General features: G+C 32.5%; 2 protein-coding genes across 2 annotated transcripts; both read left to right on the top strand.

The window, feature by feature from the left end:
* Positions 1-15,020: 15,020 nt before the first annotated feature.
* Positions 15,021-16,749, top strand: LOC143548748 (protein neprosin-like). Its single transcript, XM_077039838.1, has 3 exons — positions 15,021-15,113; positions 15,173-15,301; positions 16,381-16,749. Exons 1-3 carry the CDS (start codon positions 15,021-15,023, stop codon positions 16,747-16,749), a joined length of 591 nt encoding a protein of 196 aa, XP_076895953.1.
* Positions 16,750-19,454: 2,705 nt separating this feature from the next.
* On the top strand, positions 19,455-23,618 carry LOC143548747 (protein neprosin-like). Its single transcript, XM_077039837.1, has 5 exons — positions 19,455-19,619; positions 19,692-19,781; positions 19,876-20,073; positions 20,540-20,599; positions 23,241-23,618. The coding sequence occupies exons 1-5, from the start codon at positions 19,455-19,457 to the stop codon at positions 23,616-23,618; spliced, it is 891 nt and encodes a 296-aa protein (XP_076895952.1).
* The last annotated feature ends 887 nt before the right edge of the window (positions 23,619-24,505 follow it).

Here is a 24,505-nt window from a genome sequence, read left to right as displayed (position 1 = left end):
GCAAATACGTATTTATAATAACTAGGGTATAGCCCGCGTGACACGCGGGTGGAATAACATGTCACTAAACATAATTAACTTAAACATCAATTTAAACAAACATATATTTCTTTAACTATTAAAACTTGATAGATTTACATTGTCACTAAACACATCACCATACCAACCAAAAATTAATAGATTTATATTGTCTTAATATTAAAACTTTCAAATTACAAGAAGTTAATTTGAGCATAACAACCATTACACATCAACAAAATAACTCATAATGTTCTTTGCTATTAAACCATCATCAACATCTTGAAAACTTCAACCGAAAGAAAATCATTTTTCCTAATACACCTGAAAATTGTTACAACACAATAGCAGATTATATAAAATATAAACCACACAAAACAACATGTATAATAATTAGTAACATATAAACATTACTAAAGTTGTTATATGGAACCAATAAATCTTAACTTCTAAATTATAGTTATTAGAAAGTGTAAAGAGGTGTTGACCATCTACTACTTGTATTAAATCTAACAACAATATCTAAAGAATTTATATTGAAAATGTATATTTAGAATGGTTTACTATATTTAAGGTTAATCAAAATCAGTTAACCTTGGGATAAAGGTCGGGGCTAATATGAATAGAGTTTCTAATTGGGAACCGGTTGTAGATTCGATTCGGAATAGATTAAAGTCTTGGAAAGCTAAACTTTTATCTATGGGAGGTCGCCTTACGTTAATTAAATGGGTGCTTTCGATTCTTCCGGTTTACTACCTATCCCTTTTTAAAGTTCCTTTGGCGGTAGTGGAGGATATGGAGAAGATGATGAGAAAATTCTTGTGGACCGGGTGTAGGGATGGTAGAGTGCTGGGAAAAGGTTACTAGACCTAAAAAGAATGGCGGGTTGGGTAATACGGCTCTTCTTGCTAAATGGGCTTTCTGATTCAAAAGTAGCAAGGCTGGATTGTGGCGTTTGGTTATTCAAAGTATTCATGGGGGGATAGGACGATGGTCGTTTCTTCCTTTAAAAAATATGTACACCGGGTGTTGGAAGAATATAGTGCGTCTGTTGGATAGTTTAGTGGTTAGCGACTCATCTTTTAAGTATTGTATCAGGGGTAATTTAGGGAATGGGGCCGGTATAAAGTTCTGGAAAGACTTGTGGTTCGGCAATATTCCGCTTATGCTTCGATGGCCAACTCTTTATGCGCATGATAAGTTTAAAAATGCTGCAGTGAACGATCGGCTTCTGCAGGTTGGAAACCAAGTTGTTATTACTGATTCCTGGACTCTGAAGACAGATTCTGTGGCGGCGATTTCTGAATTTCAAGACGTCTTGTTTGTCATCTCCCAAGTTCAGTTCAAAGAGGCTGCAGATAGTTGGAGTTGGGATCCGAATAAGGATGGTTTATTCTCAGTTGCGGAAGTTAAGAAATGGCTTATTAAAGATTGTTTTCCTCCTTCGATCCAGTGTATGAATTGTGAGAGTTGGGTCCCTTTGAAGGTTAACATTTTTACTTGGAGATCGGAGTTACACCGCATTCCGACTCGAATGGCGCTTCTGAATAGGAAAGTAAATATTCCAGATCCCTTATGCCCTTTGTGTAATGCTATAGACGAAACAGGTACTCACCTTATGATCAATTGCGGATTCTCTTTTGGAGTGTGGAATAACATATGGAATTGGTGTAAACTGTATGGGTGGTGGCCGGGTTTGATATCCGAGTTGTTGGAGCTGCAAGTCGTGGTTAATAATTCTAAATGGGAAAGGAAGATATTGCGAGGCATTATTATGATTACTTGTTGGATGATATGGAGGGAACGAAACAAAAAGGTCTTCCAAAATTCGACACCTCAAGTGATGGAGATAGTCGCTAGTGTGAAGGCTTGTTCCTTTTTTTGGTTGAAATATCGTTCTAGACTTAAGGATGTTGATTGGATTGAATGGGTTAAATACCTTATGTATATGTTGTAATTGGTGTGGCGGGTCTTGATTAGAGGCCTTGCCGTTTGTTAATGAAATTTTCTGTTCAAAAAAAAAAAAAATCAAAATCAGTTAACAAAGACAATAATAAGTTGCTTAATTTGAAAATGAAATACTAATAAGAACAATATATAAACATTAAACTCTTTCCTTAATCATCGTTTTTATAGTCAAACATTATAATATATTTGAATTTCAAATTAGTGTAAAATAAAAGATTAACATTTTTAGAAACTTCTAGAATATATTATATTTTTGGAAAATAAAAGATTGATCATAAAACAAAATATATTTAGAATCTATGACTATATACTATTATATAATTTTATGTAATATTATATAATTTCAGATCACGAATAAACACCTTAACAATCTTTTCTCATATAACAATATCTAGATGATTAGAGATTGTTAATAATATAACCGTAAGAAATTCATAATTAGTTTAATTGAGATAAATAATAAATAATAAAATATGTTGATTTTGAAAACGAAAAGGTGGCCCGATACGTTTACCGGTTATGGGCAAACCGGTCAATTTTAAACAATTAGAAATCCAAGGCTAGCTTTCTAGATTTACCAATGTCAGACTTTAAAAACTTTGAAATCAAAAGGCTTATGCATCATTCTAAGCAGTACCATTTAAGCCACACAAAGTTGCCCATATTTCTAAAATAATAAATATAAGAAAAAATGTAATAAAAAACCATGTTTTTAATTAGTACCTGCAGTTGACGTTGAATTGTTGCACATATTTTAAGTTTGAAGTTGCTCATTGCTTAGTAATAGAAAACTGTAAATGAGTTCAACCAAATTCGCAAAATTAATGATATCATCATATAGCATATCCAAAGATGTGAGCCAAGATTTTGGTCGATGGGAAAACTTTGCTTTATGAGACTTACTAAACAAATATAAGAATAAACCAAATAAAGTGTAAATAATATACTACATATATATATAGACTTACTTGAAGATTATTCATAAAGAATTCAATTGCAGCATTTGTTTCACAGGGTCCTTTCTGCACGAGAAACCAAAAAGAACATAAAGATAATAAAATTTTGAAATGCAATTAAGTTCCAAACAAAAAATATAAATCAAGATGAAACTGTTTTTGTTATTATAATCGAATGATACAACACAACACGACTAATAGATATAGAGGGTTATGCGCACCACAACCTTTGCTATGAACTAATGGAGATATATGTGGCATCCCATTCAAATGGGTCATCTTCACCAACTCCGCGTGCCTACTACATAACAAAAAAGAAAATGGGTCATTTGGTTATTTACATTACATGCATTGCAAAGGGTAGGTTATGAGGTCGATGATGGAAATGGTGTGAAGAATTGCCTACTCATCATGTATGTTATATATTAATTGGACAATAGTTTATTTATGTTAAAGTTCGTAACATAGAAATTGTTATAAATGACATTTAATATTAAACGTAACAACATGCATAACTAAAGGTAATATATTTATGGATAATAACTGAATACAGATTAGAAATAATTTAGGTACAATTGTAAATTTGAAATGATATCAATTAGCATATAGTAGGTAACTGAATATTTGACTAAACAATAAGTTTAAATATAATTAAAGAGCTTTATTGTAAATATTTTTTTTCCTAAAATAAACGATTGATTATATTCAAAATGTATATTTAGAATGTAGTATTATATAATAAATTTAATGTTTCAATATTTAAGGTTAATCAAAATTGTTTAATATTTAATAATAATACGTTGCTTAATTTAGAAATGAAATAATAATAACAATAATAAAAAACATAATAGTTTCATTAACTATCGTTATTATAGTCAAAACCTTTAAATATATTTGAATTTTAAATTTTTGTAAAAATGTCAATTATTATTATTATTATTAAATTATAAAATTCTGGAATAATAACGGATTAATTTAATGTAGATTAATATTTTTAGAAACTTTTATAATAGATTATATTTGGAAAATCAATATTATAGTTTTTTGTTTAATTTTAAAAATCACTATTATGATTTAGTAAATTTACTAAATTTTTAATTCAGTAAATATTAATAAAAATTTAGAAACTTTATGATTATATACGGTTATATAATTTTATTTAATATAATATAAAACATAAATTATTTTTCTTTAATTATAGTTAATTTAATCAAACCTTTAAATATAGACAGTAATAATTTGAATTTGAATTTCAAATTATAGATAAAAGGTCAACTAATAATGGAATCAGTTATGTACATTAATATCTTTATTAAATTCTAGAATAAATTATATGTGAAAGGTGAATATTATAATTTAATATGTATTTTAATTTTAAAAATCAATATTATATTTAGTTTAGTAAATTTAGTATATTTATAATTAGTAAATGTTAATAAAAAATTAGTAATTTTATAATTAATATTTCAGGAATATTAAATTAAAGATTAAAGATCATAACCCAATAAAACATTAAAGACAACTGAATCAAAATTGGCCAGAAAAATATTAAAAATTGGACGAAAATTATGTTTCTTAATAGTTAGTAGAGAAAAAAAAATAAAAAATTGGACAGAAAAAAAACATAAAGTAGACAGAATTTTAGAACTGGACAAATAAAACAATAAAAAAATTGTCCAGAAAACAATTAAGAATTTGGACGGAAATTCAATTCTGAATATTCATTAATCAAAAAAATAACAGATTCACCTGAAAATCTTATTAAACATAAAAATATGCTTATAATAAAGTGGCCGGAATATATTTATCGGATATTATAACAAAACAAAGTGGCCGGAATATATTCATCGGATCTTACTATACTATTAAACCAATATGTGCAAGAATGGACTGTTAATTACCTTTAATATACTAATCGAAGAATAGATCTGTTATAAGATTCATCAATTGAGGAAAAAAACCTTATAACATCTCCTCTGACAAACGATGAATTGAACGGAATCCAAACTATTGGAGACATGTCAACCTATGGAAGTAAAGAATAACATGGTAGATTAAAAAATGATAGTGAATAATGTAGAAGTCAGAATATGACCGCTGGAATTATAGTTGAATATGAGCGGTGGAATTAGGGTTAGTATGTTTGTGAAGAGGTTAGAGAGAAAAATGACTGGTTGCATTGGTTGTGGGTTATGAAAAATGGAGTGGGTTATGTATTTTAGGTTTGTGGTTAATATGACACGTGGCATCATTAGAGAGACTCTTAGAATGAAATATAGTGAGTTGGAGGCCTAGGTGGACAAGCTAGTAGAATGTCATGTGAAAGAATATATTGCTTTAATAGTATTTAAAGATTAAAGATTACTTTGAGAGTTTATAAAAATCAAAACAAAACTATGGATTAATATATTGTTTATATTAATGTTTGATAAATCACCGGCAAATATAAATCCATATTAATGCTTGCTTTTTATTGTGTTTTTTTTTTATTAAATACTTATTGTATGAAAATTTTATTTATGTTTATTAACTCTGTGTGCGTGCGCGGGGCCTTTGTGGTGGTGGGGTGTTAGTTTAAAAATCAACCATATGTTTAAAAATTGTAAGATGTATTTAAAAAGTTATTATTACTCAAACTCTTGAAATTATTTTTACTTACTTTTTTATTATTTTTATGTGTATTATAATGTAGTATAGATATACACGTATATTAATCTGTATAAAAACAAAAGTTATCTTTGTTTTTTGGTTATAAATTAACTTTCTTATACTCTTGTTTAAGGTTTAAAAAACTTGCATAACATTACATACATAATAATGAAATGTGGTCTTTGACAAGTGATTGCTTGTTTATTTTTCTTCTAAAAATGTATATGTGATTGGTGCGGCATATCTAACAAATTTAATTTGTTTACGTGTTTGAACATAAATTATAATAAACAGATTCTGCCAGAGTTACCAAAAGGACATGATAACGAGGGCAGCCCCGAAATCAAACAGTTATGGAATTCTAAGGGTGAGTCATGCCCAAATGGAACCATTCCAATTAGAAGAACAAGTGCTAGTGACATCTATAGATCCATTTCAAGTTCTAAATCTAGAAAGAAATATAGTGGAAAAGATATTCCAATTTACTCAAACCATGAGGTATACACTTTTTTTTACATCTCCAATTTTTCTTTATACAAAAACAATTATTGTACTTGTACTCAAAAGAATACTAAAGAATTTTAGGTTTTAATAATAACACATGCGCATTTAACTCGAAGGGGGTGACATAATGTCACCTTTATGCATAACCGGTTATAGTATTCTTATCCTTTCATCTATTTTTAAATTTAAAATTATACTAAAAACTGTTACATGTTTTTTTTCATTTCAATTAAATAATAACTTTTATACGTTTATTATTATTTTTTATTTTTCAATCACTCACAAACATTTTAAAGAAATATTAAAATATTATTGAAGGTGAATAATAATTTTTCAAATATATAGCAAAGCCATTGTATTTTCTCTCTATTCTATTCACAATACATAAACCACTTCTTAAATTATGAGAATTCCACTCACGTATTATGTGAGACAGAATGGGAAATTTGGAATGGTCTTACCTAAACATATACCCCGTTCATTTAAGCATATCAATTTGGTTGGTGAGGTGCAAATGTGTTGTAATCAAGTTTAAAAGGGCTAGATGGGCATGCCGTAAATGGGTTGACGAGTTAAGCTTATAAATTATATATTTATTTAGTTTCTTTAAATTCTAATTTTAAGTGGTTGATGGACAAGACCATTCATTTACAATTCAACCCGAAATTGGCTTGTTTAAGGGGTTAGGCAGGTCAACCTGATTATTTTCGTGCTGTACGAGGATTAGCCCTAGTAATACATTATAACTTGACAATAATGTGTGTTGCAGCATGCACTTGGATATGTAAATAAAGGAGAATTCTATGGGACAAAGGCACTATTAAATGTTTGGGAACCAAATGTTACTCAATATGATTTTAGCCTTTCCCAAATATGGGTTTTAACAGACATTCCAGATGTTCCCGCGAACAGTGTTGAAGCTGGTTGGTATGTAAGTTCCGTTGGCTCTGTTTCTTGTAGGAGTGTGCGTGGTGCAGTTTTGGGCTAAAACCAAACAAAAAACCAAAACTTCGGTTTTTGGATTTTTAAAAGTTTTCGGTTCGATTTCAGTTTTTCTTGTTTTTGCCATTTGAGCTTGACAATTGTAAACGAAAAGAAAGCTAGCTAAAAATAATGAATTTAGAATTAGGTATAGATATTTTTTTTAATTGTTAACTAATAGAGTATTATACATTTGGCCAAAAGTATTTGAGTTATATTTTTAATTGTTTATATAAGTAAATGTATGCTCACATTTAATATCTAGTTTGCTATCGCAGGTTACCCCAAATAATTATATAGATAGTCTTCCAAGATTGTTTACTTATTGGACGGTTAGTTATATATATGTGTGTGCGCGTGTTAATTTGAAAAATTAGTACTTACAATTTCAAACTAAAATACTACAGCCCGATGGGTATAAATCCGGTTGCTACAATACCGAATGTCCAGGGTTCGTCCAAACCAGTCAAAAGTATTGCCTTGGAGCAGTTATAGATCCAATATCAACGTATAACGGTCAACAATATGATGTCACGTTTATGATATTGAAGGTAAGTTTTTAATAAAATAAATATTGACTTTTGTATTCATGTTGTGATTTATGCAATGTTTTAAAAACCTGTTTTTTACTCGTATCGGATTTGGTTCAAATATGGTACAACCGGGTTGAATAGTTAATCCTGCAATTTCATATAAATTCAACTTCAACTCAAAAAAATAACCCAAAAGTATGTTAATATTAAAAACATGTTTTTTACTCGTACCAGATTTAGTTCAAATATAGTACAACTGGGTTGAATAGTTTACCCTATAATTTCATATAAAACAACTTTAACCAAAAAACCCCAAAAGTACTTTAAAAAACATCACATGTGAACAATAAAGGAGTCAAATAGGAAGTATGTGCTTTATATATGAAATTAATTAGTTACAAAAGATGTAATGAAATCAACCTTGGATTTGTATGATACAAAATTGGATGATTAACGAATCGTTGTTTATTGTGTTTACTTGTTTCAGTTTTATCCGCTAGGTTAAAAGTTATTTTATAAAAATATGGGTCAAAAAATTATCAATAATCCATTGGGGTTTAAAACCGGTATTTAAAAAAAACGGTGGTATGATGTTTTAGCAATACGTCCAGAAATAATGTCATATTGGGATCTAAATTGTAAGGCCCCGTTACCGGTAGCCCAACTTTCGTGTTGGATTTACTCATAAACACAGTTCTAAACATCAGATTTAATTAAAACATTTACGCGGAATATAAAACTTTCATAAAACATTACATAATTCATAACTTGTCTCAAAACATCCTTTGTCTTTCAACATTAACGCATTAAAATTAAAACATCATAAGTCTTCAGATGCCAGGCTCTTGTTCAATGCCACGAGTCTCCTCAAGCGAGCTGCCTCATCCTACTCACCTGCGTGCATACTAAAAGTCAGCTACGCTGAGTGAGTTCTAGTTAATCATACACTATACAATACACATAAACTTATATTCTTTCATTCATACTTTCATACTTTCATACTTTCATTCTTTCTTTTGTATTAACTTACCTTCATATCTTACGTTATAAAGAGCATTACGCCCTACATTCCTCGATTATTATTAGGGCTCGGTACCCTCCTTCCTCGAGTATTATTAAGGCTCGGTACCCTCCTTCCTCGAGTATTATTAGGGCTCGGTACCCTCTTTCCACTAGTATTATTAGGGCTCGGTTTCCCTCTTTCCACGAGTATTATTAGGGCTCGGTTTCCCTCTTTCCTCGAATATTAGTAGGGTTCGGTTCCCTAGTTCTCGAATATTAGTAGGGTTCGATTCCCTCTTCGTTACCATACAACCATACATCATACCTCGAGTATTATTAGGGCTCGGTACCCTTTTCGTAACCATACAACCATGCAACCGTCATTTCCTTCTTTTATTAACTTTATCACGTTCATACACATAAGCATACATATCATACTTACCTTATACATAGCGTTACAACCTGACGGTACGTGCAATACGAAGATCGTTCACGTACCATCAAGCCATCATTCATACATATCATATTATTCACATAAGGCATACACTTATCTCTTAGGATAAGCGTATTTACAAACATATTGAGTATGCACACAGCCCCGAAAACATAACACATAAATGGGGCTAGAAACTCACCTGAACACGGTTACGTTCACCGTTAATCGTAATCCTTTTCTTCAGTTGTGCACGGCTGACTGTATAACAAGTATACGTATCAATTAACTATCACTTCTCATAATGTATTTCTATCTTTATATGACCCACAACGAACGGGGGTGCGGGGGCAGCGCCCCTGGCAGCGGGGTCTAGGGGCGGCAGCCCCTAGCAGGGTCCAAGGGGCAGAGCCCCTGGCTGGGGTCGAGCTGCCAGGTCAGCTTGGAAAAATTTTATTTCCATTAACTGTCTTAACACATTTTTCATTAGATTTTTAATTTATTTTCTAAACGAACTTGACTTTAAGCGAAGTTAAACTTTAGGCGAACTTAGCTTTAGGCGAAGTTATCAGGCGAACTTGGCTTTAGGCGAAGTTAAACCTCAGGCGAACTTAGCTCTAGGCGAAGTTATCAGGCGAACTTGGCTTTAGGCGAAGTTACCAGTTAGGCGAACTTAGCCGTAAGCGAAGTTATCGCTTTGAAGGCGAAGTTATCGCTTTGAAGGCGAAGTTGCTCAGATGCAGGCGAAGTTGCCCAGATCAGCCGCTGTTTTAGTTTCTGACCAGCATTTCGAGCGATTTTAACACCCTTGCTATGGCTCGACATCACCCACTACGTTTCCCAACCATTTTCGGTCGTATCTACACTATAAAACTTGGATCTTTAAACTTCAAAGATCAATAATCATACCTTTTTGAGCTTGTTTGGATCTCACTTACTTGTTAGCCACAACTAATCTCTCTCTCTCTCTCTCTCGGATCTGCCGCCCCTCTCTTCGGCCACCGGCGAAGTTGTGTGAGGTGTGTGTGTGTGTTTTTCTTTTTGGAGTGTGATGGAATGAAAGATATTTTTGGGTTTAGGGGATATTTATATCCCTTAAATCCCATGGACCTAAGGCCCATTCTCATTTAACCCATCTCAATTAATCCGAGTCCATGATCCGCTCCTTACTCAATATCCAATAATTAATAACGCGAAATCACTAAACATAACTTTCTTTATTTAACATTAAAATTTTAGGATGTTACATAAATACCATTAGCCTTACCAAAATCCGGAATAACCAATTCAACCAGATGGTATATACTGGTTTTTAAAACATTGGACTTATGTTTGATGTCGGCCTTTGCAGGATATAAAGAGTGGAAACTGGTGGTTGAGAGTGGCAGGCGAACTTATTGGGTTCTGGCCGAAAGAGTTATTCACAAATCTTCAAGCTCACGCAACGTCAATTCAATATGGCGGAGAAGTGTTTTCTCATGACATCAGTAGTAGGCACACTTCGACTCAAATGGGCAGTGGCCACTTTCCAGATGAAGGTTTTGGTAAAGCTGCTTATATTAGGAGCCTAGAGGTGGTTGATCAGAACAACTATTTAAATGTTGTTACTAATCTTAACTTATTCCCAGAGAAACCCAATTGTTATAGTGTAACAAGTGGGTATAGTGATGTTTGGGGTAATTATGTATATTTTGGAGGACCCGGATATAGTCCAACTTGTCTTTGATATTATATATGTGTAATAGTGTTTCTTTACTACAAATTTTGAATGAAAGTTTATGAATAAATTTCCAAGAAATTGACTAAATAGAGACTTTAATTATATAATTTGCAAGACTTTAAGTGTGCGAATTAGACATGTTTAATAACATTAGGGGCCTGTTTGGTGTGCGATAATAGATTGGAGGGGGAATGCAATGAATTATTACCATTCATATGTTTTATTTGATTAATCTATGAGAATGAAATGATTATATTTCGGTAGTCACAAAAAAGAAGCGGGAATGAAATACAAATGACAAAGATGCCACTACCTTAAAAGTTAAAATAAAAAAAATTTACCAAGATAGAAAAAATGGCCATGGTGGTGGTGGCAGCGGCATGGCGGAGATGGTGCTGGTCACATGGTGGCACTCGTGGTGGTGATCAAGTGGTCAGATGGTGGTGGCGACTGTGACAGTGGTTATGTTCAGGTGGTCGTGTTGAGAAAATAAAGTGAAAGATGAATGGAATGGAAAAAGAAAAAAAATGATGTGAAAATAAAAGATTTTGATGGAATGATTTTTTTATGTAATCATTAATTCCATTACATTTACCAACCGAACATTACATAGAAGTGTAAAACTGTAATAATGAATCAAGTATTATTGTGAATATTTGAAGAACTAAAGGAAATCTTACCAACAAGTATGACCTTGATCCAACATAATTAATTCAATTCCTAGTCAACTATCAGTTCATAAGGCATTAATGGAATAACCGTTATGACATCATATCATTGTTACAAAATAGGTTTCACTTGGGAAATATTAATACTTTCTAAATTACATTACAACATATTAATATTTACGTTCGAAGTAATAATTTTTCGTTATGTTTTGCAGGTTTTAATTAGGAATTAACATTTTAGAATAACCCTATAACATTATCATAATATATATACATGAGTTAAAATAACATTTTAGAATGACCCCACGACATTTTTTCTTAAAATTAATTCTTGATGCGGTTTCTCTAAAAAGAAAATACATCAAATAAGCCACAAAAAAAATATTAAGAAAACACTCGCCAACTATCACAACAATATACAACAATGAAGTCTAGTCCGCGTTGTCACATATCTACGATTATTTCTGTTCTTGTTTTGTTTTCCGTGTTTTCGCCAATTTTCTCTATGGAAGGCAACAAATTGGAGAATATGAAGTCGATTAATGCTCGTCTTAGAAAGATCAACAAGCCTTTTATTAAATCAATTGAGGTATTTGGTTATTCATGCTTTTATTACTATTTCTATTTGTATGATTTAAGATAATATTTTATCTTTTTTATCTGTAGAGTCCGGATGGTGGCGATATAATAGATTGTGTTTTATTTCATCTTCAACTAGCTTTTGATAATCCTGACTTAAGAGCAAGTGTGACACAGGTATGTTTTTATATTTACATGCATGTTACGTACTTACATGTATACATAAACTAAATTAATTTCTTTACTTGTTTGAAATTAATTTATAATAAACATACTATACCAGAGTTACCAGAAGGAGATGATAGTGCGGAAAATAATCAAGATATCAAGCAGTTATGGAATTCAAATGGTGAATCATGCCCAAATGGAACTATTCCAATTAGAAGAACAAATGCTAGTGACATTATTTCGATTTCTAAATATGGAAAGAAGTATAGTAGTAAAGAGGTCCAAGGTTTCCCAATCCATGAGGTATACATATTTTATTTATTTTTATTTATACTAAAACAATTATTGCATTGAAGAATGTATTTATATAAAAGCAAGTATATATATTTAGTCTATTTGTATTGTAGATGTGTTGTTAATTAAATTTAAATTGTCTATATGACGTAAATGGGTTGACGATTTGAATTGACGTCAGTCATTTACAACTCAACTTGAATACGTCTCGTTTATTAATAAGTAACTCATAATCTGACCTTTTAGATAAGTCGATACAAAAAATAAAACTAAAAGCAATATTATTTTTTTAAATTAAGTGTCTAATTAGTTTTTATTTTTATTTTCATATTATAACAAGGCAATGTTGTATGTTGCAGCACTCAATTGGGTATGTAAAGAATGGAGAATATTATGGAGCAAAGGCATCTTTAAATGTATGGAAACCAAATGCTTTTGGAAATGATTTTAGTCTTTCACAAATTTGGGTTATGAGTGATTATTCAAATGATAATGTAAACACTGTTGAGGCTGGTTGGCAGGTAATGAACATCCCTTGCTCTCTTATTATACTATTAGAGTAAATTTTCTTAAAAATTAATACATTTTTCCTTCCTTATATGTGTAATGAATTTCAGGTTTCGTCATTAAATTAAAAAGATAACAAATTAGGTATACTACAATTCTATATTTAGTCCTTAAACTAAGAAAATAACCAGAATCGTGCTAAAACATAAAGAACAGTTTTTGTTATTTTCTTAGTTTAAAGGCGAAATATAGAATTTATAGCATTTATTTTTAAATGGAAAAATTATTTATAAAAAAAATAACTTAAATATGTCTACAATTACCAAATAGCATTTGGTATCAAAGAGCTAAATCAGACTTTGTCTTTCTAATGTGAGTGAGTACAACTCCCGTGGTTGTAAAAAAGTATGTAATTTATTTAATATTAGTTATGTAATTTTTCTATTATTTGTATGCATTTTAATATCTTGTTTGTTACTTGTTATGTAGGTTTACCCACATCTATTTAATAACAACCTTCGAAGATTGTTTGCTTTCTGGACTGTAAGTTAAAAGTTATATGCTTATTAATTATTGCTCGGTATTCATTTATTTGTTAAGTTGGTAAACAATTTACTTATTTATTTGATGCATATGTTGGATATTATTTTGCTATTTTTATTACTAATTATATTTTAAAACTACAGCCTGATGGGTATCGATCTGGTTGTTACAATTTGCAATGTCCAGGGTTCGTCCAAATCAGTCGAAAGCTAGGTTGCCCTTGGAGCGGCTATAGCACCAATATCGACATATGGCGGTTCGCAATATGATGTCTCATTTGCGATATGGAAGGTAAGTATTTAACAAAGTAAATATAGATTTCTGCAATACTATCAGGGGCGCTGGGGCACATGCAGTTTTTGAGAAATGGTTCAGCTGAACCCGTACAGAACTTTTTTTAGTGTTAAGTATTCGTGTATATCAACATCGCACACGTAGAAATTTCAGCATCGAACTCATAGAAACCTTTTTCACCGAATTCATTAGAAACCTTGACAACGAATCTTAACCTACATTTCAATTAAAAATAACGACTTGTTAAGATTATGATATTTATTTATTCTATAAACATAAACCCATAACCCGTAACCATGTAATGGACATATTTTATGTTAGTGATTTTAGTGTAATTAAGGATTAACTTGTTGATCAAGTTAATTGTAATACGAATCTAAATAAGTCGGGTGCGGGGTGCACACTTATTAGATCTTATTATAATTTAGACAGAATTACAAATTTTGTCCTTTAAAAAAAGCCAAAAACCGGTTCGTGTCCTTTTCTAAGTTTCCTTGCAGGCGGTGTACTTTAAACTTTTTTTTTCTACACGTTATGTCCTTTACGCTAACTGGGTTAGAAAAACTCAGTTAAGTATGACATGTGCCAGACATGTGATGGGCATTTTTGTCATTTCGTCTACTGGTAGTTATTTATAATTAAAAAATAAATTAATATATTATAACAAAAATAAATAATAGATATTAAATATATACTCTCTCTCTCTCTTCCCGTCTTCTTCCTCTCTCTCTACTCTCTCCCTCCCTCTCACTACACCTCCCGTCTTCTTCCTCTCTCTCTACTCTCTCCCTCCCTCTCACTACACCTCCCGTCTTCTTTATCTCCAGGCAGGTCAAGAAACCGGGCTCCCAAACCCGGTCGGAGTCAAAGCGGCTCACCCAACTCGGGCCTGCTCCGGAGAAGAAAAGGCAGCAGCCACCATGCGGGTCAACCCGAACCCGTTATGTCAAGATCCGGCAGCTTAAGGCCATTGGAAGCCCTGTCGCCGCTCCGGGAAGGTCCGGATCCGAATGACCCGGCGGCGGACTTCGCCGGAGACCCTACAAATATTACCCCCAATTTCCAACCAAAAACCCTACAACAAAAGATTAACCCGATTAAAACAAAATTTATCCTTCATTAACGGCGATTGGTTTCAAGATTTGGCTAATTACCCATTAATGCCATTTGCCCATAAACCCAACGGGTCAAACCCAAACCCAGATGGAGGTGGGGCCACTGGATGAAGGGTCAGCTGTGTCGTGCTCCGGCGGGTGGTTCACATATGAAGAAATGAAGAAGATGAACACGATCTGGGTGTGGTGTGATGCTTCAATATATTAGAATATTGATTTTATTGATTTGATTTGTGAGAGGGGATTTGTGGGTTTCTGGGTTTCTGGGCGTCAGAACGAGGGGAGTCGACGTCGGAGATGGGAGTCGGCAACGGAGATGGAGCGGTGGTTGGTGGCGGACCTGTGGTGGCGGTGGTGATGGTGTTTGAGGTCTGCAAGAATGGTGATGGTGATGGTGGTCTGCAAGAAGAAGAAGAATAAAAAGAAGAAGAAGAAGAAGAAGAAGAAGTTGCAGGTAGACGAAAAGACAAAAATGCCCTCACATGCGTCTCACGTGAGGGCATTTAACTGACTTTTTCTAACCCAGTTAGCGTAAAGGACATAACGTGTAGAAAAAAAAAGTTTAAAGTACACCGCCTGCAAGGAAACTTAGAAAAGGACACGAACCGGTTTTTGGCTTTTTTTAAAGGACAAAATTTGTAATTCTGTCTATAATTTATAATCCTATTGATACTTAGGGGCAACGCCCCCTTGGCAGGGGTCCGGGGGCAGCGCCCCTGGTAGCGGGGTGCAAGGGGCGGCTGCCCCTGGCAAGGGTCCAAGGGGTAGCGCCCCTGGCTGGGGTCGAGCTGCCAGGTCAGCTTGGAAATTTTTTATTTCGGACATATGTTTCTTTATTAAAAACGTATTAGAAAATTAATTAATTAATTAATATGGTTACAACGTTTAATAAAAACAAGAGCGTATTTGCAGTTATGATAACTACAAAGCAATTTATGATAACTGCATTATCCCTGAAAACCCTAATATAACTTGATCATCAATATACGAAGTTCTTTCTGGTTCATTATAACATACACAAATCCATACTTGATTCTTGCTCATAATTCTGAGTTTCATCTGGTCAAAATATTTGGGAACCACAAATAATTTTGATATGATAGTGTTTACACGACTCTCAGATATCCAAAGATAATCGTTTGCGAAATTCCCCAACATTTTATATTAGTTTAATGAATTTCTACTGACTTTTAATATCGATTGACATATTTTATATTAGTTTTTTGTGTTTTAATTTAGTTTTGCTAGTTTTATCGTGTGATTCAACCCGAACCAGACAAAAAAAAAAGAACCTAACGTTAGTGATAGAAAAAACGGCTGTATGTCCCTCAAAAATTTTCAAACCCGTATGAAAAAGAACCTGGCTACGCCACTGATAATTCTATAATATATCATTGACAGATAAACATAGTTGTGGTTTATGTTTTCATGTATGTCGGGTTTTGAAGGGTCGAAAGACTGGGAAATGGTGGTTGAGGGTGGGGACCGAAGTGGTTGGGTATTGGCCGGCATCTTTATTCAACGAACTTTGTGATTACGCAAAGATAGTTGAATATGGTGGAGAAGTGATGTATGCAAACACGGGTAGGCACACATCGACTCAAATGGGCAGTGGCCATTTCGAAAGCGGTCCTGGGAAAACCGCTTATGCCAGGAACTTGAAAGTGCTTGATTCTAGTAATGCAATGAAAGATGTTACTAATCTAGAAACATTAGCAGAGAAACCTAATTGTTATGGTGTTCAAAAGGGGTATAATGATGTATATCGTAATTATATATATTCTGGAGGACCTGGAAATAGTCCAAAATGTCCTTAAGAGTAGTATATCCATATGTTGAATATCTATCATTCGTTTCTTACAAATAAATAAGAGTTCAGCGGGTCGTGCACAGTAACTCAACGACGCCAAAGAACGATAATTTTATTTTCAGTAGGATCGGTTTTGCCATTCAAAAGGGGGTGACGGCGCAGCTTGTTGCCCGCTTACCTGCCTCTTTATTGTAATTAGATCCTTTTATTTGAAGTTAATGGATTAGAATTATTAAAAAATAATAATAAGATATATATCTTTTTGCAGTTTCGGAAGCGATCAATGGCTCAAGACACTCATGATTAACAAAGACGATAAAATCGAACCAAAGGTTCAAGAACAAAGTTCTTATAATTCAAATTCAATATCAAAAACTTATGAAAACGTTTACAATCAATCCTATTTATACTAGACATAAAAAGATAAACATGGAAACTAGATAAACATAAAAATAATAAAAGATATTAAGAATCCAAATTCAAATAAGAAGATATTCTGCATCATCTTTGTTCAACTTCATGTGAGCGTAATTATGTATTTTCAAATTTGATGTCAACTCCTAACGTAACTTCATGTCAACTTCATTAATTTGTTGATTAGTTGCTCGAGTTCTTTCAAATTGTGTCTTTTTAGTATCATGATTTCAAATTTGAAAACACACAATTACCGATACATGAATGATAGATGATATCATGTTTTCTTTTTCTTTAAAAACTAACTGAGATTAAGGGTGGGGTCTAATCATGCAATCATCTCCCAAGTGTTTATCAAAGTTGCAATAAGCAACCTTTATTTATATCTTACATGCTTCAAATGTGTTGTAATCAAGTTTAAACGGACTAGATGGGCCGTTAATGATTTGATGAATTGTAAGAAAGTCAAAATCAGGTTATGCATGTCGTAAATGGGTTGACGAGTTAAATTTATAAATTTATATTTATCTAGTTTTTTTAAATTCTAATTTTAAGTGGTTGATGGACAAGACCATTCATTCACAATTCAACCTGAAATTGGCTCGTTTAATGGGTTAGGCAGGCAAACTTGATTATTTTCATGTTGTACGAGAATTAGCCCTAGTATTGTATTATACTATGCCAATATTGTGTGTTACAATATGCACTTGGAACCAAATGTTACTCAATATGATATGGGTTTTAAAAAATGAGATGCAAGCCATTAATTGGTTGACGTACAAATTAATTGGTAATATAGATATTTACAGAAATATTTTTAGAAAACCTAACTATAAAAACTTCAAAAGATTGCATCTTTTTAAATAATTAATCAAAGCCCAAATAGGCTCAGATCTAGTTAAATTCCACGGCCCAAACCGTCAACAATACAACTGCGTTCACATTATACTTTTAAATTCGATACAAACTGACCAATTGACAATATATAGTGCAAGGATGAGCTCGGGATGGTATCGGTATCGAAATATTTGGTTCGGTATCGTTACGGTACTAGTATTTCATGCAACCGATACTGAAAACACAAAATTTGGTACCGATTCGGTACCAGTACCGAAGACGCTCTTCCTTATATAGTTGTTTTGGTTACTAAGGAAATTTTGTTGGAATTTATTTCGGTAGACTTTATACGATTGTGGATTCACGAATATAGACCGAGTCTTATATAGGGGTTAGCTAATCAAAAGTATTGTCATGTTTAATGTCGCGTAGGCAATGGAACTATAAGAGATTTATGTGTTGTAGGTCCTACTTTGAACCAGTAATAGCTTTTTTCTTTTTTCTTTTTTTTACCAAAATACTTTTCTTCAACATAAATTGATCTAAATCAAGATAAATATGAAATGTCCAAAACTTGACGGCAATGAGATTGTCATTTTCCATACCATATCAAATATTTGACTTGTTTATTAATAACTACTATTAATAATAATAAAAACAACAACGATAATAATTCTTGGACGTAATTTCGAAAGCCAAGCCACAATTTAATGAACTTTAGTTAATTAAGTTTCCTAACTTTTTTGTAATTATAATAGGTAAATTTTTTCCTAACAAGTTAAGTTAGTCTATATTTGTTTAGATTGTGATTGATTATCAATTGAGACTTGAATAATAATAATAATAATAATAATAATAATAATAATAATAAAATGGCAGTCGGTGGTATGGTTTCCCGAGAAACCGCCCAAGCCAAACTCTGAAGACAGCGTGAGCCCGGCTAAGACAATATAGTCTGACAGAGTGAGGCATCAGGCTCTCTAAATTTGGAGAGTGTGATAGCTAAATACAAAAAAATCATTGTTAAAAAAAATAATGTTATCAAATTAACGAAATCAATCATCCCTAATTCAATTTCTAGTCAACTATCAGTTTTATTGATTTAATGAATTAAAACAACACAACATTAATGGAATAACCGTTATGACATCACATCATTGTTACAAAATAGGTTTCACTTGGGAAATAATAATACTTTCTAAACTACATTACAGCATATTAATATTTACGTGGGAAGTAATAACTTTTCTTTATGTTTAGCAGGTTTTAATTGGGAAGTAACATTTTTGAATAACCCTACGACATTATCATAGTATATATATGAGTTAAAATATCAACATTCTAGAATAAACCTAAATCTTTTCTTGAAAATTATTCTTGGCGCGGTTTCTTTTAAAAAAAAAAGAAATAAAGAAAATAAGCCGCAAAAAAATAAGAAAACACGCCCCAAATAACACAACAATGAAGTCTGGTTCTTGTGACATTTCCACGATCATTTATGTTCTTGTTTTGTTTTCCTTGTTGTTTTCGCCAATTTTCTCCATGGAAGGAAACAAATTGGAGAATATGAAGTCGATTAATGCTCTTCTTAGAAAGATTAACAAGCCTTTTATTAAATCAATTGAGGTAATATGCATGCTTTTATTATTATTTCTATTTGCATTATTTAAAATAATATTTTATTTTTTCTTTTTGTAGAGTCCAGATAACGATGATATAATAGATTGTGTTTTATTTAATCTTCAACCAACTTTTGATAATCCTGAATTAAGAGCAAGCATGACACAGGTGTGTTTTTATATATTCACATGCATGTTACGTACGTACATACATAAACTAATTTAATATCTTTACTTGTTTGAAAATAATTTATAATAAACAGACTATACCAAAGTTACCGGAAGGAGATGATAGTGCAGAAAATAACCAAGAAATCAAGCAGTTATGGAATTCAAATGGTGAATCATGCCCAAATGAAACCATTTCAATTAGAAGAACAACTGCTAGTGAACTTACTTCGATTTCTAAATATGGAAAGAAATATAGTAGTAAAGGGGTCCAAGGTGAACAAATCCATGAGGTATACACTTGTTATTTATTTTTCTTTATACTAAAACAGTTATAGTATTGAAAAAAATGTATTTGTATATAAGCAAGTATGCATATTTAGTTTATGGGTGACAATCATGTCAGTTGGTGTGCTAACTGAAAAATATGGTCTTTTAGATAAGTCGATACTACTTGTAAATATAATTAATTATTTGATTCTTACAGTTAACATTTTAATTTAATTTGTATATTAACTTTCACCTACTTCTTTTTTAAATTAAATGTTTAATAAGTTTGATTTTGCAATTTTGTAGCAATATCATAAATTATGTGCTAAGTTTAACATTTTTTTTTTTTATTTTTCATATTATAACAAGGCCATATTGTATGTTGCAGCACTCAATTGGGTATGTAAACAATGGAGAATTTTATGGAGCAAAGGCATCTTTAAATGTATGGAAACCAAATGTTTTGAAAATGATTTTAGTCTTTCACAGATTTGGGTTATCAGTGATTCTTCAGATGATAATAAAAACACTGTTGAGGCTGGTTGGCAGGTAATGAACAATTGAACATCCCTTGTTCTCTTATTTATTAACTTATTTTTCCTTTTTCAGTTTTTAAAGTTTGAATTGAATGACTTATTGACTTGTATTCAACATAAGTTCTTTTTATGATACTATATAGTACAGTAATTTTTTTAAAAAAATTATAATTTGAGTATATTACATTTTTCATTTCTTGTATCTGTAAAAATAATAATTTGAGTATATTACATTTTCCGTTTCTTATATCTGTAAAAATAACTAATAGGTATACTCAAAATTCTATATTTTGTAAAAAAATAACCAGAATTGTGCTTAAACATAAAGAATGGATTTTGTTATTTTCTTAGTTTAAAGACGAAACATAAAATTTGTTACATACCTAAAGGTTTAAAGTGTAATTAAGTTCTCTAAAAGTTGAAACCATTGGTTATTAAGATTATGTGTTGTGGGGCTATAAAAATTAACATGACATGGCTTTACCATCTCAAAACACCGCGCTGGGGCTGCATGTGTTGGGTGGCAAGGAGGCTGGAGGGGGCTTCGAAATTTTAATAGGCGGCGAGGAAAATGATGGGACCCAAATCTAAAGGGGTGGGCTTTAAGGTTAAAGCCCCCGCTATATAACTTTAACATGGCCTTTAAAGCCCTTTACAACACATTGCATAATCATATGGGTTAATTTTTAATTAGTAAAATTATATATAACTTAAATATGTCTACAACTATCAAAAAAAAGTAAGCTTTTGGTCTAGCAGTATCAAAGAGCTGAATCAGAGTTTGTTTTTTTGATGTGTGTGGGTACAGCTCCCGTAGTTATCAAAAAAATATGTAATTTAGATGTATAGTTAATAAGCGTGAGTTGTCGTCTAAAAAATAATTGTTCTAGGGTTGCCATGTAACTCGTTAACAAACCTGTTTTTTTTTTAATGATTTAAAAGAAATTTACAAATTAAAACATTTTTACGAAGAACATGAATGAATATAAGTGGTAACCAATGATGATATTATTTATTATGAGTTTTGTAATTTTCCTATTTTTTTCAAGTATGTTTTTATTTTATTTTTTGAACAGCAACAATTCATAACACTAAAAAGAGAGTACAATACCTCCAGCAGGTAGCTGGAGGAGTCTACAGAAACAAAACCAAACAGAAACAAACTAATAAACCCCAAACCATTAAACCAATACGCAAGATAAAGGAGACTTGACCCAATCGTTCCATGAAATCTCCTTGTATGTAGATATGTACTTTACCCACCCAAAAACGTAAAGCTTACTTTTGTTGAAATTTACCTTCAGTCCAGAAGATAAATGAAAACATCTAAGCAACCGAGCCAGATTTATCGTGTCACTCATATTCCAATCACCAACAAACATCACATCATCTGCGTACATCACATGTGAAATGACCGGGCCGTTATTTGGCAGCTGCACACCTTTGAAAAGATTCTGCATAATGGCTGATTTCATGATAGCGTTTAGGCCTTCCATCGCGATTATAAAGAGAAAGGGCGCTAGCGGGTCTCCTTGTTTAACGCCACGTTTAAAAACGAACTCTGCGGTGGGCGAACCATTCACTAAAACCGAAGCTTTCCCGGAAGACAAGCAAGACTTAACCCAAGATCTCCATTTATGCCGGAACCCCATTTGATCTAACACCGAATCTAGATAATCCCAATTTACCGAATCAAATGTTTTATCGAAGTCTACTTTGAATAATAAACATTTTTTCTTACAGCTCTTTATCCAAGAAGCAACTTCATTTACGATCAAATGGCCATCAAGAATGTTCCTCCCTTCAATATACGCCGTTTGTTCGGTATCAATAATTAAAGGAATCACTTTTTTAATTCTGGATGCAAGGAGCTTGGAAATTACTTTCGACATGCACCCAACTAAGTTAATAGGCCTGTAGTCTTTAATAGCTATCGGGTCTTTGATTTTCGGAACCAGAGAGATAAAAGCTGAGTTACACTAGGGGACAATGATCCGACAAGTTTCTAAGCAAAGCTGTAACCGAAGCAGAAGGCCATTTACGTAGAAAGTTATTACATAGTAAAATACGATCAATCTTACTTAGATGATTGCCATCATCACTCATCCAAGTAAATCTCCTACCTCCCATGCTATACTCTGATAACCCAGCTGATGCAATGAAATTATTAAACTCAACCATGTCAGGAAGTCTATCCTCCTTGACCCTCGTCTCATTGAAGTCTCCCAAGAAGACCCACAAACTACTAAACGGGATGTCGAGAGTATTTTCCAATTGAGACTCTTGACCACAAATCAACTGGATATTATGTTTCCTTCTTAGATCCCTAATTTATCAACGCCTTAATAAACCACCACGAACACCATCTCCCACAATAGAAGATCTAACTAGAACCCCACCATGGACAGTACTGTTCACTTCGTCCCCAATTGAGTTACAGGCGGCCATAGCCTTGAACCAAAAGATATTATTGACCTGGTCCTCCTTATAAGAGCATCCCTCATAGTAGAAACTGGTAGCGTTCCTATTTTAATTATTAGGAGGAGGACGGCATTTATTCCCGTTAGAAATACCTGGCCACTAATAATCCTATAATATATCATTGATAGAAAAAACATAGTTGTTTATGTTTTCATGTATCTTGGGGTTTTCAGGGTCGAAGTAGCGGGAACTGGTGGTTGAGAGTTGGGACCGAAGTGGTTGGGTATTGGCCGGCATCTTTATTCACAGACCTTCGTAATCATGCAAAGACAGTTGAATATGGTGGAGAAGTGATGTATGAAAACTCGGGTAGACACACATCGACTCAAATGGGAAGTGGCCATTTCGAAGGAGGTCCAGGGAAAACAGCTTATACTAGGAACTTAAAAGTGGTTGATTCTAATAATGTAATGAAAGATGTTTCTAATCTACAAATATTAGCAGATAAACCTAATTTTTATAGTATTCAAAAGGGGTATAATGATGTGTATCGTAATTATATATATATTTTGGAGGACCTGGATATAGTCCAAAATGTCCTTAAAGAGTAGTATATCCATATGTTGAATATCTATCATTCCTTTCTTACAAATAAATAACATATTTATCTTTGTTAACTTGTTGATTAATTGCTTAACTTCTTTTCGGATTGTGTCTTTTATATTATCAAGGTTTCAAATTTACGAAAATTCAATTACAGTCACATGAATAACAGAAAACATCATTTTTTTTTGTTAAAAGTTAAATGAGATTAAGCGTGGGGACTAATCGTCCAACCATTTCATGGTTGAACTAAGTTTGTAATTTTTAAAATCTAGGTAACAAACTTGCAATTTTGTCAAACCACATGGACTATTTGTGCAGTTGACTCTTAATATATAAACAACTTACAACCTTTTATTAATTTATTTATTTATTTATTGTGAACGATCAACAAAGTCCGACCATTAAGGTACACTAATTGACAAAGCCCGACCAACAATCCAGACCACCCGGTGCTGGTGACCCGGTCCACCACCGATTTAAGGAGAAACCTATCGCCCCGAAGTCCACTGCGGTAAAATCCCTGGTTCATACATGACATTTTTGTCATAAACAAAACTTGAGCATGTGACATCCCCTAAAAAAAAGTCGTCGAAGTACCGCTAGATAACTTGTCTATTGTTTATCTTGCATTATCTATTTTATTTTATTTTATTTTATTTTATTATTATTATTATTATTTGCACTTTCTATAATGGGCTAGTTTGAAGTCCAATACACTGTAGCAGTGTGTAGTAAATGGAGGTGTGGGCCAGGCTTAAGCCCAATATAATTTCACAACTCACATGGTGTCACATGCCACCATACCCAAAAGTCCAAGATAAGTACGGATCTTACGGTTTGCATGTGCCTTTATGTCTGACTAGATTGATAGCTATAGGATGTTGTACTTTCT

Source organism: Bidens hawaiensis, unplaced genomic scaffold (genome assembly GCF_021521415.1).
Source record: "Bidens hawaiensis isolate Kalapana, Puna unplaced genomic scaffold, B.hawaiensis_p1.1 tig00015249_1, whole genome shotgun sequence".
Lineage (NCBI taxonomy): Eukaryota > Viridiplantae > Streptophyta > Magnoliopsida > Asterales > Asteraceae > Bidens > Bidens hawaiensis.
The sequence above is the reverse complement of the archived record's forward strand: the minus strand, read 5'-3'. Positions and strand labels throughout refer to the sequence as shown.

What these genes read in the sequence shown, in the direction of transcription:
- LOC143548748 (XM_077039838.1), top strand. Translation starts at nt 15,021, where the DNA reads ATGGAGGTGGGGCCACTGGATGAAGGGTCAGCTGTGTCGTGCTCCGGC. An exon ending in AGAAGATGAACACGATCTGG is followed by an intron (nt 15,114 to 15,172) that starts GTGTGGTGTGAT and finishes GATTTGTGAGAG; the next exon opens with GGGATTTGTGGGTTTCTGGG. An exon ending in CGGTGGTGATGGTGTTTGAG is followed by an intron (nt 15,302 to 16,380) that starts GTCTGCAAGAAT and finishes CGGGTTTTGAAG; the next exon opens with GGTCGAAAGACTGGGAAATG.
- LOC143548747 (XM_077039837.1), top strand. Translation starts at nt 19,455, where the DNA reads ATGAAGTCTGGTTCTTGTGACATTTCCACGATCATTTATGTTCTTGTT. An exon ending in CTTTTATTAAATCAATTGAG is followed by an intron (nt 19,620 to 19,691) that starts GTAATATGCATG and finishes TTCTTTTTGTAG; the next exon opens with AGTCCAGATAACGATGATAT. An exon ending in AAGGTGAACAAATCCATGAG is followed by an intron (nt 20,074 to 20,539) that starts GTATACACTTGT and finishes AGTCTTTCACAG; the next exon opens with ATTTGGGTTATCAGTGATTC.